Source organism: Molossus molossus, unplaced genomic scaffold (assembly GCF_014108415.1).
Source record: "Molossus molossus isolate mMolMol1 unplaced genomic scaffold, mMolMol1.p scaffold_m16_p_10, whole genome shotgun sequence".
In the NCBI taxonomy this organism is placed as follows: Eukaryota; Metazoa; Chordata; class Mammalia; order Chiroptera; family Molossidae; genus Molossus; species Molossus molossus.
The window spans coordinates 67068742-67085315 of NW_023425345.1; the positions used below are offsets into that span (position 1 = coordinate 67068742).

Here is a 16574-nt window from a genome sequence, read left to right on the forward strand (position 1 = left end):
ACTTAAAGGTCATCTTCCAAATTAGCAAAATTTTCCTACATCCTGGCTTTTCAACCTTAAATATAAATATTGTTTCCTAACTGTAAGTGAGATTTGTTCTTTAAGAAAAGCTAGTGCTTATTTAAAGTTGTCAACTTGGTACATTTTTATTCTTTGGTCATACTATGTTCTCAAAATAATTAGGCTTTGAAAGTATACCTAATAGCAAAAGGAAGTATATGTCAACTAGAAACAACTATTGTGATTTTATATGAAACAACTCAATGAGTAGTCAGATTTTAATAAATTTCTTGCCACATAGTTTAATAATAATATATTTCCTGGACAACTGAAAGCTATACTATTACATTAGCTCTTTATCATCATAACCAAAAATTTGCATACACAGGATCAGGCAAAAGAAGGCTGACAGTTGTGAGTACACAAAACAGAGTTTATTCTTATAGTATCAATTACTGTATTATTTTCCATACGAACAACTGTAAACCGACTTTTGTCCCACCCTGTATAAACACAGAAAGGCTTCGCTTTGGTCTGTGATTGCCCTTCTTCCTATCAGACTCTCTTTTATAAAGTCATATGGTGCCACTGTTACTTTTGATGAAATCATTTCACTTCAAAATTCTAGAATTCACTGGTTTCCCTTTACTATCTTCATGTAGGTACTATAATTTTCTTATTACACAGGGTAATTTAACATTAGAATTACATGACATCTGCTCAATGACCTCTAAATTGGCTTAAAAGTATGTTATGAAAAGATTTCTCCCTTTATTTAAATGTTTACTAGAGTACTTTGAAGGCAGGAGTGTGTGTGTGTGTGTGTGTGTGTGTGTGTGTGTACATGTAACAAAAAGTATATCTGATCTGGCCCGGCTGGTGTGGCTCAGTGGTTGAGCGTCAACCCATGCACCAAGAGGTCGCCAGTTGATTCTTGATCCAGTCACATGTCCAGGTTGTGGGCCCAATCCCCAGTGGGGGCATGCAGGAGGCAGCCAATCGGTGTTTCTCTCTCTCTCTCCCTCTACCTTCCTCTCTCTCTAAAACCAATAAAGAAAAAAAAAAAGTATATCTGAGGGCAGTACTGCCACTTTGGTATCTAATCGCAACACCATTCTCTACAGGGTCACTTTGGTATAGACAAAATCCATCATGGACCCAAACCAAGGGTATTTATTTACTGAAATATGCCCAAAGTCTCTTTTTATATTAAAGCTTATTCCATGTTGTTGCCTCAAAGGCGGTATTGTCTAGATGCTCCAATGGGAAGTTTTTGCTCTGAGTAGTAATGAACTTACAGCAAGAGTCCATGTTCTGGCTCTGCCTGCTTCCCAGTTATGTGCCCTGCAAAGCAGTCTCTGACTTTGTGCAGCCACCCTCATGGTCTGCTCCAAGGGTCACAGCAATTGTCACTTAGTAAACAATGTCTGGAGAAATGCAACATTCCATTATCATCCTGATTACAGTAAATTCTGAAGTTAAAACCATGAAAAGGTAGCCAGGTCAGGTATTTCAGTGTGCTGCAATAGCTCATCGGTAATTATTTTTCTATAATTCCCTCAGAACAGTATTTCACTCATGTTATCATTTAAAATGCTTAAAATAGGAACTGAAAGAAGAAAACTAAAATTTAGTGCCTACTCTGTGCTAAGCACATGTCTAGGCACTTTTACATGGCCACATTTTTTTTAATCCTCACCTAAGGATATTTTTCCATTAATTTTTAGATCGAGTTGAAGGAAAGGAGCGGGGAAGAGAAAAATATCAATTGGTTGCCTCGTGCACAACTCCAACCAGAGCTGGGGATTGAACTTGCAATCCAGGAATATGCCCTTGACTAGGAATTAAACCAGCGACCCTTCAGTCTTTGGGCCAAAGCTCTAACCACTGAGCCAAACCAGCCAGGGCTACATGACCACATTTAATCTTCTCAATAATTCTAGGAGGTAGGTACCATGCCTATTTCACAGAGAGGTTTAACATAACTTACTAAAGACAAAAATCAGATATGTATATCAACTCAGGCCCAGGGCTGTCTGACTGCAAAGCCCATGTTCATTCTATTTTCTGTGAGGAAAAAAATATGCTGCAACTTACTTCTTCAATTATGCAATAACTTTCAGTTTAAAAACTATCACTAAAGACTTAAGATAATTAGGGAGAAAAGTTATCATCGCCATAGTACATCCAGAAAAAAGAAATACATTTGTCTATTAGCTAACGTCTGTTTTCCCTGTGTTCATTCCTTCAGCACAGGGTCAGTGACAAGGTTCAAACGGGATTCTCACAAAGTCTATAAAATGGTGAAAGGCTTTTTAACTTCCTGTTAAGAAGTAAATCAGATCAGTTACCTAAATCTTAAAGCACTTTTAAGCCATAAATCTTATATTTCAGTGTGAAAAATCAAAACAAAACCTAAAGATCCCATAATGTTAATTTTGCTTCTAGGATCAAGAAAAAAAGAAACTATTAAATATTTTCCCAAGATAATAAACAAATAGGAGATAATAAGACTATCTTGTTTTTGCTTTTAGTTTACTAGGTTAAAACAGTAAAATTCATGTTGAAATACCTTGCTACTATATTTTAAAATAATATACTTTAATTTTCACAAATAAATTTTAATTTTTAGCTGGTTATTAGTTTGTGAAATTGGAAATCTGAACAAAATGTTATTCCATATATACAGTGTTAGGAATTTCTAAATAAGTGGACACTAATAAAGCCAATTCTAGTCCATTTTTGAACAGAATACAAAATACATTCCATAAACCATTTTTTCTTGTATATTTGTTTGTTTTACATGCCAGGAATCCAATAAAGTCTTTAAGAAAAAATGCAAAGCACTGGGAAGAAAAGTTCTAAGCTTGTAGAAGCATAACCAATTCTTCTGATTGTTTTTCCTCAATGTAGACCTACATAGGAAAAATATTCCTAAGACTAACATACAATCTAAGATGTCACAACACTTTTGCTTACAGGACTCTAGTTTCCATGGAACTAGGGTTGCAGGGTTTACTTTGAAGTCCATTGAGCCAACATTTTTTTTCTTACTTTTTTTTAAGTCATAAGAAATGTTGAGTGTTTACAGAGTGCCAGGCACTGTACTAAGTAAAATCTACTCATTCATTCATGCAATAATTATTTATTGAGCACCTACTATATGCTGGCATTATTCTAAGTACTTAAGATATACCGGTGAACAAAATTAAGATACTACTTTCATGAAGCTCCATAAAGGCAGCAGGAGTAAAGGAAGACAGGCAAAAACATAATAAAAATAATTAAATGATATCACCTGTTGGAAGGTGGTAAGTATATGAAGGAAAAAGCAAAACTAAGTAGAGCCCAGAGGACTGGGAATGCTAGAAGGGCTGTGGGCTTAAATAAAGTAGTCAAAGTAGGTCTCACTGAGCAAAGCCTGAAGGAAGAGAGGAAGCGGGCTGTGCTGATATCTGAAGGCGGTGCTTTCTGAACACTCGTCGGAAATGGCCAGTGCAAGAGATGAAGACACTGAGGAGTTCACACTCCAGTGGCAGAGACAGGTGACTGCCATACAAACGCTAAAACCTGAATGTGAATGGAGCAGGTGACAATGTAAACACCCAAAGAGTATGTGTTTAAACCAGGCAAGTTACAATTACGTATCTTACTACAAACAGTGTCTCACATTACCTTCTTTTACTTCCAAGAGAAATCTCAGTGAATATCCTTTTAGCAAAGTGCTATACTCAAAATAGCTCTCACAGAGTATTTGTCTGGCTGAAGGTAGAACAGAAATCAGAGTGCAGGCTCTGCTAATCCATCCCCTTTCAGACTCTAGATCTCCATCCCCTTTCAGACTCTAGTTCACCATTCCCAATCTGGAGTCATGTGTTAGAGGATACTCAATAGATGTTGTATGTGTTGAATTTTTGATGGACCTAGAGAGCAAATCCTTTGGCCAAACAATGCTTTTACCCGTCTGAACCACCTCAGGAACTCTCCCGTTCAGAGTCATCCTGTAGGTGATGGCAGGGAACATGTGCAACTAAAGAAAGCATAAAATTAGTACCTCAACTTAGCTTCCTCTTTTCAAAAACATTCTTAATTTTCACCTATAGATTCAGTTTAATTTCATCTCTCCCCCAAGTCCAAAATATAACACAAAGAAAATACAACTTCAAGTCTTAGGCATCAGGAAGCATACAGCTTTCTTTTTATGGTAAAGATTTTACTTTTCTATATGTGAGAAAAATCATATCTTTATTTGTAATAGTAATAATCACATTCCATGCCTTTTTGCTGTTTTTCTATTATTTCACCTAAAACAGTTCTACAGACCAGTTTCAGTTACACTCTGTTGATGCATGCACAGAGTTCTAATTAACATCAATGGACATGATAAGCATGCCAAGGCAACCTACCATTTTAAACTTTTTGCATTAAACAATACCCTATGTTTCCCTGGTGCAGAGTTGAGTGACAGCATGGGTCGTCTGGTTTCCATACGGAAGGTTTGAATAGATAAACTGAGAAATATTTTCAAGCAAGTTTTCCTTCCAAGCAAATAAGCCGATAAATCCGCCTCTATTGCACTCACTCCTTTCATTTGTATACCCTTAGTAGCAGTGTATTTCCTCAGCAAGGTAATATGTACACTGACTAATAGAGCATTTTGCAATTATTCTCAAATGTCTTCAGTTATTTCTGCTGTATTTTCCCAGGTTATTAATTCTTTGAAGATATAAACTGTCGAGCCTAATACTAATTCATACTTTCTACAACTATTTATTGAACATTGACAACGAATCAAGAACTGTGATGAGCACTGAAAAGTTAAAAATGAGGAGGTCAAGGTTCCTGCTCCAGGACATATTCTAGTAGGAAGATAAGAAAAACAACCAATATAATGTGCAGTCTTATAGTAAAAGTATATGCAAAATTTTGTGTAGACAGGGTTAACAAAGTACACATTAACACTCCTTTTGTTGTTGTTGTTAATCCTCATCCAAGAATATTTTTTCCATTGCTTTTAGAAAGAGTGGGGGCGGGGGGAGAAACATCAATGTGAGAGTGACTCATTAATTGGCTGCCTTCCACACTCACCCCAACCAGGGCCAGGGATCATCCTACAACCCAGGTATGTGTTGCTGACCAGGAACTGAACCTGCAACACTTTGGCCCGAGGGCCAAAGCTCTAACCGCTGAGCCATACCAGCCAGGGCCACATTAATGCTCTTAAACTTTGCCCACCTAGACTGACTCCATCGGTTATAATCGGTATATGGAAAACTCACAAAATTGGTAGAAACAGCATCTACAGGGTCAGAGGGCCAGAGAAAATTCAAACAGGAAAGAAAACTCCATCTAGACAAGCTGAGAGATGCAGTGTGATCAAATGCATACAGGGTCAAGGTGGGAAGTATCTTATCCTGATGGAAGGAATGCAGAATCTTTCATGTAAGTGGTATCTATCAGCTAGCTTAACAAAGCAAAATATAGCCAGGATAAAATGTAAATTCAGATTTGTTAAAGGAGAAATTGGGGAGCTGATAAATAAGACAGTTTTAAAATTAAGGTGTAAATGTGCAAACATTTTCTCACTATAAATCACTGGGAGTAAATACATTTCCCACAATATCTAAAGCCTATTATTGACTTAAAACTCTAGTCTTTAATAGTAAGTTCTCATGTGTGGGTCTGCACGGTTTTCTTGAGAGGAGACAATGAAGAGCTTTGCTGCTCCATTCATCCTTACAAAATGTTCACCTGAATGACTCTAAGATAGAAACCACATTTTGCATTTCTTTTACTTGTGTGCAACAAATTTTTAATTTTTGAATTCATGTGTAGTAGTCATTTTATCAGCATTCTTTAAGTATCAAAAAGAAATAAAGAGTATGTATCAGCTCTTCAAAACATAATGCTAATACCAAGAGAAATGATTTTTATATTAATGTGGACCATAAAGCCTAGAATTTAGGAAAATATTTAAAACATGTCTTGATCCAAAAAGCATTTTCTGTCTTGCAAGGCATTTGAGTAAAAAGAGAATTTTTAAAGGCACTTCCATCATCACATGACAGTAGTGGAAGAGAAAGTCATTTAACTTTAAATCTCTATGATTGCATGTGAAACGTCTGACAAAGTTGGAGTTCCTGTTTTTAATTTTTTTTTTTTTTCCAGTATGGGTCTTCACTAGAACATCATAGCCCATACAGAAAAAAAAAAAAAATTAAAAACAGACAGGCTCATTTCCATTCTACATTTCACATGCAATCAAAAGACTTGCAAAAAATAGCTTTCTCTCCCATCCTCCCTTGCTCCCTCGGGAACACACTGCAAGGGAGAGGAGAGGTAACCAACCACCCACAGAAAGGAAGGAAAGGAGCCCTCTCTTAGATTATGATGCAAAATTTTATTTAAATGTAACATTAAGTATTCATTAGAAAAAATAAAATTTATTTTGTCTAAGAGCTCAGCTTTGCAAATTTCTAAAATTACATAGTTGCCAAATCAAATTTAAAATCTAGATTAATTAAGCACAATGAGCAAAAAACAAGTCTGTAATTGCTACTCAATAAAACAACTAAATCTGAGACTATACATTCCAGAAAAATCTAGTAGATCCTGGAGGGAAAAAGTCAAAAATTTTACAATTTTCCTTATCACCCAGATAATTAAAGAAAATGCATAAAATAATTCTCTTGAATTATTCAACATCTCCTTGCAGGACAGTGCACATATATATTTTATGTGCATGCCCAGCACCTCCCAATGGGCCTGGGAAGAGTAACAGAGTAAGCACTAAATAAGTGTATGTTATATTTAAATATTTATTCAACTCTCCATTTGAATTATTGCTATTTAAATTTCTTCCTAAAAGATATTTTCTAAATTATGTCTTTGCTATGTTTCTTAGAATTTAGTTTAAAAACTGCCACAACAGCATTTGCTTCATAAATCAGTGAAATTATAAAAAGAATAAATGATGATGGATTAAATTTTGTTTTCCTCTTTTACTACTCTGTATCCTTTATACCTCTCTAGAGTTCCACATTCAAATCTTCTATGACTAATATTCCATAAACTCTCTGGATTTAAAACTATGAGAGTACCTAATCTAGCATTCCCCAAAATTGTATACTGGCTCTGAAAATAAATGCTAAGGTTGATACTCTTGGGGTAGGGGTGGGGGCAAGCAAGAAGTTTCCATAGTCGAACCAGATTAGGGAAATCTAGGTTACGAGGGTTTCTCAATGAAGATCTCTTATGCTGATGTGTATTATTAAAAATGTAGTATTTTGACACACCATTATTTTTGTTCTACTCTAAAAGTAAAAAAAAAAAAAAAAAAAGAAGAGTTGCCAATCAAACTATGACACAATGCTTATCACAATAATTTTTTAAGCTGCATCTTGATTATCAAAATAATAAAATGTAAAAGCAGTACATCTTAGAATTGATAAAATTTGGCAATATGCAGACTTTCTCAATTTGATGATGGGGTCTGATTTACATGGTATTAGTAGAAACTAAATTATAATTGTTTTCATTATTTTTTTATAAGTTTTTTGAGCCAAATTGACAATATATGCTGGCAAGCAAGATCTCAAATGCTACCCCCACCCCAAGATTAGAATTTAGAAAATGATTAACTTCTAGTCCAAATCCTAAATGAGGAAACCAAGGCCCAAGAAAGTTACTGGACATGGTCACACACCTGGTTAATGAGAGCCAGGTTCTCTTGTCTGCAGTTTTCCTCTTTTAATTTATTCATTCATTACATTTCTTTCTTGAACCCATGCTTTGTTGTGTTTTAACATGCCAATCTTTTACTAACCCGTGTCCACATTCCATTCCCACCCCCATGCCACATCCCCACCTCCATCACCTCCTGCTAATTACACCTACACATTCCTTCAATATCCTTCAGAGGAGCTGTCATTGTTTCAAATCTTATCCAAGAAGCCATTTTGCAACTCTGGATAGAAGGAGGCACAATGTTTCTCACTTCTTCCACTCCCTCCCTCCACAGTAAAGCAAAGGAGGAAGTGTTTACATAGATTCACAAAACCATCAAGTATATAACTTCCTTCACCCGATAGATAACAAAACTTGGACCCAAAGTGGCCATCTTTCTTCATCAGAATGTAGATTCCTTAAAAACAGAGATCACATTATTTACAATATGGCATTATTGTGATACATATGATGATGCTACTTATTCACACCCATTCATTCATTCAATAAATACTTATTGAACACCTATTATGTGACATACACAATTTTAGTTGCTGAGACGAAGTAATGAACTAAATATACCCCCCACCCAAAAAGTCTGCCTTTCTGGGGCTCATTTTGCAATAAGCAAGGATTTTCCTGCATTAGGAAAAGATTCTGGCTAATCAAACCCAACACCTTTCCCAGACTTATTTGATGTGCCACACCCTTCTTTCTTCCTGACAGCCAAAGATTAAAGTTGCACAGAATAAATTTCTGGGAAATGTAAGACGATGTTAACAAATGAGGCTAATGTCTAACAGTGAAAATTTAACAAGAATGTTGTTATATCATTCTCAGTTTACAGATGAAGAATAGGAATAAAAGGTAGAAGACAGGTTTTTAGGGTCAAAAAACAGGTTGGTGAGAGAAACAAACCACGAAATACAAGTTGAGCGTTCCAATCAGACATTATCTAAAATTTGCACAAGACAAATTAAAATATTAATCAAAATGGAATATGATATGAAGAGCTGTATCATTTTGTGAGGTAACATGCATTTCTGCAGTAAAACAAAATCTTAAAACCTATAGCTATAGAATTTTGCATTTTCTCCGCTTGTTTAAAATTCAAATAATCTAATGATTTAAATTAGCATTCCATTCTTTGTTTGCAATTATGTGGCTGAACATAATAAATATATAGTATTGTAGAAAATGCTTATCATAGTAGTTATTGAGTACATTTAAATTCTATATAAATGTATATCTCTTACAAATCACCTAAATAACTGACATCTTTGTCATTTCATGGTATATTTTTTATAATGTGCATTTTTATGTGGCCAATACTAGTGCAAATATACTAAACATAAAAAAAGAGAAAATATAGGGAATCAAAATAAATGAGATGGGGATTTTAAATTTCCAAATAAATGGTTAATTTTAAATGCAAAGACACAAAAAGTAATTACAGATAATTTGCCATTGCATCTCAGTAAATTTTATTTAAAACATTTTAAATGAAAATGTATCTAGCAAAAGCAGCCATGACAAATTTAATCTCTAAGTGTTTAGAATGAAGCTATAAACTAGAAAAGACTGATATGAAAATTCATCAAGTATCTAGCCTCTATATTAGTGAATCTTTGTGAATTGTTGTCCATGCCTCATTCCTTCATCAAACACGTTTGTGGAGAGTCAAAGGTGGCTCGGTCTCGTTTTAATAAATCCTTCTATGATCTGTTAGGTAACATTATTGTGAACATATTCAGATAAATAAACATCTAATAACTTTACCTACATAATTCCCCAAAAGTCCATACTGTCTAGATAATTTAACCCTGTAAAATTATCATTTTTCAGAACTCAAATGTTTATATTCTTTATAGTCCATTGTTAATTAGTGAATTTCTCAAACAAAACTAACATTTGTTTTCATTTTTGTTCATGCCCATTTCATCTCTGTTGCTAATAGATTTTGTTATATATTTTATATTTATAATTAATATATAATATGAAGAATTTATTTCATATTTAACAAAAAATTAACAAAATCCACATTTAACAAACTATATGCCCAACACCTTATTCATACAGATGCATTGTTCTATAATATTTAGCTAAGTGTACAAATAATTTTTAAAACTCATGTGATAATTAGATACTGTATAGCAACTTTTTAATATTAACTAAAACTTTATTATAACACAGTATGCAAACATTTTTTAAAAAAATATAGCTACATCAGAGTACTCATTGATCAACATTTTAAATATAAATTGTCTTAGTTTCCAAAAATATTTAAATTCATGCAAAAAAATGGTTCATGCTTAACAGTCAACATGTTAAACTAATAACATTTTCAAGATTCTATAAAAATTCAAAACATAGCAAAACAAAATGTGAAATTTTCTTTAATTCTTGGGTGGTCTGCTGAAGAAAATGTAGCTGCATATAAAACTATAAATTACTGTTAAATCAGCTATTTGGATACAAGATAAGTTAATTTATGAAAACTTGTTTTAGTTTATAGAAAGTCTACACATGAAAGACAATTTTAGTGAGATGTCCAAGCATAAGGAAGTTGGAATCCTATTGAAAATGGAAAAAGGTTTTGCACTCCACAAATGGTTTGAACATAATATAAGCAGAAAAATTTGTGGTTTGTAAATCCATATGTTCTTAACTGTATATTCTTTACATACTTTTGTTTAAGTTTTCACAATGCACCTATGTGCTATTATCAGTACCCTTTCATGCTATGAAAGAATGTAAATCTAGTGCCATCTACTGGAGAAAGTGGATACTATTAAATCAATTAACTGCAAACTATTTTGTGAATCATGTGAGTTGAAATTTATATGTCTATTTTTAAAGAACTATTTTTTAATCTTACCCCAAAGTTTTTTTAATATAGTCAAATAAGTTAGGTCAGATGAACATGTAGGAATGGTGGAACTACAGAATAGAGGGCACTAATTTAAACAGATGGGAGATAATTCCATTGGTGATATTAATAGAGAAATCAGAAATACTGCATTCTGATCCATTTTTATATTGGTTTCGTGTGTATATATTAAAACATAGTTCTGAACCTGTGGTCAAAGAGCCCTCTCTTAAGAGTTTCAGAATATCTAACAAAAAAAAACCTTGAAATTATATGAAAAATTGTGTGTAGGCACACATATGTATTTTCTGGAGGAGGAAAGTCATAATTTTGTCAAATAACCATGAAGATGGCTCAAAAAGGTTTTAAAAAACTAAAAGAGAAAGGCAATTATTCAGTAGGTAAACAGCATGCTGTTGACTTCAATTATTTTTTAAAAGGTAAATGTAACATAAGATACCATTAATGAACAACTACCAGCTCAAACTACAATAGTAAGTTAGTACTTATTTATGGATGTTGCTTCGGTACACATTTCTTTACAGTACTTCCTCTTTACAAATTGAGAATTTAGAGCACAATAAGCAACATCATTTGCTCCAGATAAAAGTGATCAAAAGAGCCAGAATTCTCAATTCTCATAATAAATATAATATGCACTATTCCATTCCTCAAACAGTTTATCTACCACCCAAACTCAAACTGTTTGAGAGAAAAAGTAAAAGTCTAGATAATATAGACTGAATCTGTGTTATCTGTTATTTGTTTAGCTACAATGTGATTCAGACTTAACATATCCACTGTATTGAATATCATAAAGTGAGAAAAGAAAAATTGTTTTTCACTCAAAAGGCAACCAAACTATATACTTCACTTTTAATCTTCCCATATAAAAGAGTCTCAAATACATTTGTATCTCTGTTATAGCTATCACTTCACCTACATGCAATAAACATCCAAATGTTTATTCATCCCTTTAACAAATGTTTACTAAATGCCAGGCACTGTGCTAAGCTCTAGAGCCCCAAGTCCCTAATTCATAGACAACTCTAGTTATACAGATTATATTCTATGACTTACAAATATTTGCAAAGTATTTCTCTTAAAGACTTCTAATTTCTCCATTAGAATTGCAACTACAGCCAAGTAAAAGCAACAACTACATATGATGTGTATGGTGTTAGGGAAAAGTATAATTTATCACTGTAATTGGTACTATTTGACAAATACTCTCACTTGGCTGAAAGCTGCCATGATATCAGATCTAAGATATAATTAGACTTAATTTTTATCAAGCACTGAAACTATGTGTAAAATTGTGCTTCTTAATCCCTCCTCAGATAATGCTTCAGTCTTGATTAAGAGGTAAGGAATTCCAATATTCAAACAGGGAAAATATTCCGGTTCTCCCACCACTACCTAGCAGACTTTCCGCCAATTCCCAGCCATTGATTAGTGCTGAGTTTTAAGATTTGTTTTAGCAAAAGCCAAAAAGAGAAACAAATGACAGTTAATAAAATCACAAAATTTCAGGATTTAAGAGATTATATAATTTGAATTTCTCATTTTAAAGATAAAGAGACTAAAATCTGGAGAGGTTCCGTGATACGTTCAAGGTCCCAGAAGTTAATTACGAGCTGTGGTTAGAGTTTTCTGACTCCTCTTCTAGTGCTCTTTTTAATACATAAAAGAAACTGTTAGGAAATTAAGAAGAAATTCTGAGAGAGAGAAATTACCTTTAATTACAAACATGAGCAAACCATAACTCAGATGCACTTAATAAGCTCTAAATTAAAATTATGCTTTATTAAAAAATAAGTAAAGGAAGTCAAAGCTGAAAAATGATAGATCACTCTTCTGGGATATGGCCTTCATACAGGTCAATCCGGTTATAATCAACTTTAAGAGCCTGTTCCAATTATTTTTTAGTTCTGGAATTATTTCATATTGAATAATACCTGAAATTAGTAGGGTACTGGCTAGGGAGCAGAAATCTTTTTGATTTACAGAGAGTTTTGTTGTAATGGGTTTTGACCAGGGAACAGTAAATTAAAGCAAGACTTCAAACTTTCACCTTAATTTCCTATATCTCCAATTTTGACCTCTTCCCTCCCTACTTTTACAAAGTAATAAGAACTAGAATTCCCACTTGGATTTCATTTTTATTTTACAAAATTTAAATAGTTTGTTTCTTTACTGTTGAACTTAATTTCTTCAACATTTCTATATTTTTACAAGTAAAATTGAGAGATGGATGATAAAGATTTTGCTAATATTAATTATAATATAAATACTGGAAGACTGACTTTCAGAACACTTTAAAAAGTAAGTGGTGCTTGAATGGCTAAGGAATTATGGAATACTATTCTAGCCAATTCATTTCTCAAATTAAAATGGTTTGCAAGTTAGAAAGACAGAGACTTTCTCTGCGCTTCCATCAGTACTGGGTAAGAATAAAAGAAATGTGTTGTATATTTACAGGGATTGAATTCTGGTTCAGCAAGATATACAGAAAAAATAAAGAGATCAAAACAACCCACTGAGATGATTGTTTCTCAAACATAAAATGAATTTGTAGTTTCTATTAAAATAAAAATAGTTAAGTGAAAGATGGGACAAAGTTAAATGTTTTTAAAAGTCTATTATACTAGAAAATTACCAAAAAAATACGTATCTATTGACATGTACAGTAAACTTAGTGAACATTTATATATGGTGCTTGCTCTATGCCAGCCCCTGCTTTAAGCAGTTTTCAATCTATTTTATTCTTCCAGCAACCCTTTTGGGTTAGTACTATTATTATTATTCCAAAAACAATACAAATAAGGAAGCCAAGGCACACAGCTAGTTAAGTGGCAAAGCCAAATTTCAAATCCAGTCAAACTCCAGAATTTCTATGCTTAAGCACTGTTTTATTATGGTTCCTTTTTTTTTTTTTTTGATATCCTCACCCGAGGACATTTTTCCATTTTTTGTTCAGAGAGTGGGAAGGAGAGAAAGGAAGAAAGAGAGAGAGAGAAACATCAACGTGAAAGGGACACATCGAGTGGCTGCCACCCGCACGACCAACCAGGGCCGGGGGACAAACTGCAACCGAGGTACGTGCCCTTAACAGGAACCGAACCTGGGTCTCTCTGGACCGCAGGCCGATGCTCTAACCACTGAGCAAAACTGACCAGGGCTATTATGGTTACTTTTTAAGAATTATCAGCTTTGTTGAATTTATCTTTGAATAACTTTGATATCAAAATTTAAAAGGACAGTTATATCTCAAAGACTTTCATTACAAAATCCTTTAATTCCATGACTGTCATATCTCGAAGAATACCCTGTTAATTAATAAGTTTCTGTAAATACTTAGCCTCCACTGTGTATAGCAAACTCATGTTACAAGAGCTATACTGGTGCTCCCGCATGTTGGGACCCCCCACCTCGGTGGAAAACATGGTTATGTATAAATTAAATAACTTTCATCCTCCAAATGTTATGTGTAATATATCGTTATGAAAAGTTCCAGATGGCAAGAATACACTGATTAGTGTTCTCTCAACTTATACAGTTCAACAGATAAACCTTGTCAGTTCTACAACCTGAATCTCTCTCTCTCTCTCTCTCTCTCTCTCTCTCTCTCTCTCATCCATCCTCCTTCTTCCCAGATGTACTGTAATGACCACTGTGAAGGCTCTCAGCACTTCCTGAGTCCCTCCAGCCTCCAAGTCCTCCAGTGCACTCTCTGGTGGCAGGGCAGGGACATGGCTGGGTCCAGGAGACAAAGGGATTGAGAAGAGTGATTGGGGCCCCCATGCACTGAGCTTCATTAGCCTCTCACGTCACCACAAATCGACATAAAATCGTTTTTTAAAAAAACAGATGTTTACTATTCAAATATAGCTTTAAGACAAATGCCCTATTCTCCCTTCTAATCAAGTTGCCATCCCAGCCTTCTTATAGAAACATCTGGAACCAGCACTGACCTTCCACCCTACTAAATCAGTAATCATAAATGCAAATCAAATCATGTCATCCCCCTTCATCCCTTCTCCACGATTGAAATTTCTTAAAACATCATATAAGGTGCTTCTTTGTTTGGTTACCTTTCTTCCTCACCTCTTCTACTTGCCTCATCCACCAAGCTAGTTATAATAAATAACCTGCATTTCTCTGAACATACCTTGCTTTTTCAGGCCATAATGTTTTGCCCATGCTACTACATACATTAGAAATGTCCTTCCTCCTCTTTGGACACTTGGCTGACTTGCTCATAGACTGAGATTCAGCTCAAACATTATATCCTCCATGAGGCCCTCTTTAAACTTCAGAGACCTTCCCTCCCTTCCAAAATGTCTTCCCCTAAGCAAAGAGCTAGGATCATCCTTGTCCAGATTCCCCTAACGTTCCAAGTATAGATACCTTTGTTCTAGTCTTAGAACCACGTGGGTCAGTGGTCCTCATAGAGCTCCAACTCCATATTGTACTAGTTTAAGAAATTGGCTTGATCTTACCACTGCTTCACACAATGCCTGGCACTCACCGTTAACAGTCAATGACTCTTTAATGAATTGGAATTAAATTCCCTCTACAAAATAGTAATAGACATATGTACATTAATAGAAAATATAAACAACACTGACAATAATGTTCACAGAAATATCTGACCATGCGCTTTCATAATAAATTAAAGTATTAAACTTATTTTATACAGGCACATAATGAAATTTTGACTTTCATGCTGCACTTGTTTAAATGTATAAGTTAACAGTTTTAAAAAGTATGATGGTTCTAATTTAAGAATCAGTTGACACATGCTATATTAGTTCTGTTGATTTGTTCATTAAGTAGAACATTTTTTTATTTTTAACTACAATAACTAACTTAATAATTCTAAAGTTGTTTATTTTAATTTTTTCTTTCCTAAAGGAATGGCCACAAGTGGAATGAAAAGAATTTCATTATCCTTTAACAAGACGAATGTCTTATTTTGTGTGATTTGGGGCGGTTTCTTATCAAGACTACCAGCCTCTTATGAACAACATTATGATTTTCAGATGTGCAGTGTGCATTGAAGAACAAGATCTCATGAAATAGTAGTGACAATTATAAACTAAGCTAGGAAACTGAACAATGTTTCCAAGGGTTGTAAGGATTGTGGAAATGAATGTTATTCAAAGTAGAGTGGTGATTTATAACCAATTTCCGTCTTCAAATTAGGACCCAAGTAAAAGAAAACGAAATTTAGCAAAGCATTGTGGTGTATCATTTCCTGCAGCAGAAACACCCACCCAGCCCAGTGCCCTCACTAGGTACAGTACAAGAAGCAGCAACCTGAGGGAAGCCCACAGGCTCCAAGGGCCACTGGCTGGTTCTTTGTCATCAAATGCAGCAGGTTGAATGCAGACATCACTGTGATATCTTCACCGACAAAACGAGAGGCAAAGAACAGGGGCAAGAGCTGAGTAGGAGACAAAAGAAAAAAATTAAAACATCACAAATGTTAAATACATCCATTGCACAATTGATGGTTATGGCTTTATCTGGAACTGAACATGCATACACAGTGCTAATAAATTTCAAATGCCTATTTTTCAGATGGTGAGCTTGCTTTCAACCCAGGATTATTTATATCTTATGAATAAAATATTATACAATATAACTGTAATCTGTGAACACATTTTGCAAGCGGTTCAGAAAAGAGACTAACTTTAAAACAGTTGAAAGGAATTAGCATTTACTAAGTTTGTACCATGTGACAGGAACTGTCTGGGGCCTAATAAACACATTGTATCATTTCATTCTTGCAATAAACCTAGGAGGTAGGTTTTATCCCCCAATAAATATGTGAGGAAACCGAGGCTCAAAGGTCCAAGGGCACAAAGCAAATAACCAGTGAAAAAGGATTAGAAAACCCTGTTACATCTACTGCAAAGCCATATTCTTCCCTTACACCACGCTGCTTTCTTCCAGCAATTTTTGCAAATCGCCC

General features: G+C 34.4%; 1 protein-coding gene across 2 annotated transcripts in view; it reads right to left on the minus strand.

Annotated features, from left to right (window-relative positions):
- MSRB3 (methionine sulfoxide reductase B3) overlaps positions 1-16574 on the minus strand; it is a 170322-nt gene that overhangs the window by 118638 nt on the left and 35110 nt on the right. The window contains exon 2 of one of the 2 annotated variants that reach the window (XM_036250648.1): positions 15917-16043. The exons of the other annotated variant lie outside the window; for it this stretch is intronic. Within the exon in view, the coding sequence (XP_036106541.1) occupies positions 15917-15992 (76 nt within the window). The 5' untranslated portion in view covers positions 15993-16043. The remainder of the gene's footprint in view (positions 1-15916; positions 16044-16574) is intronic. 2 annotated transcript variants of the gene reach the window in all.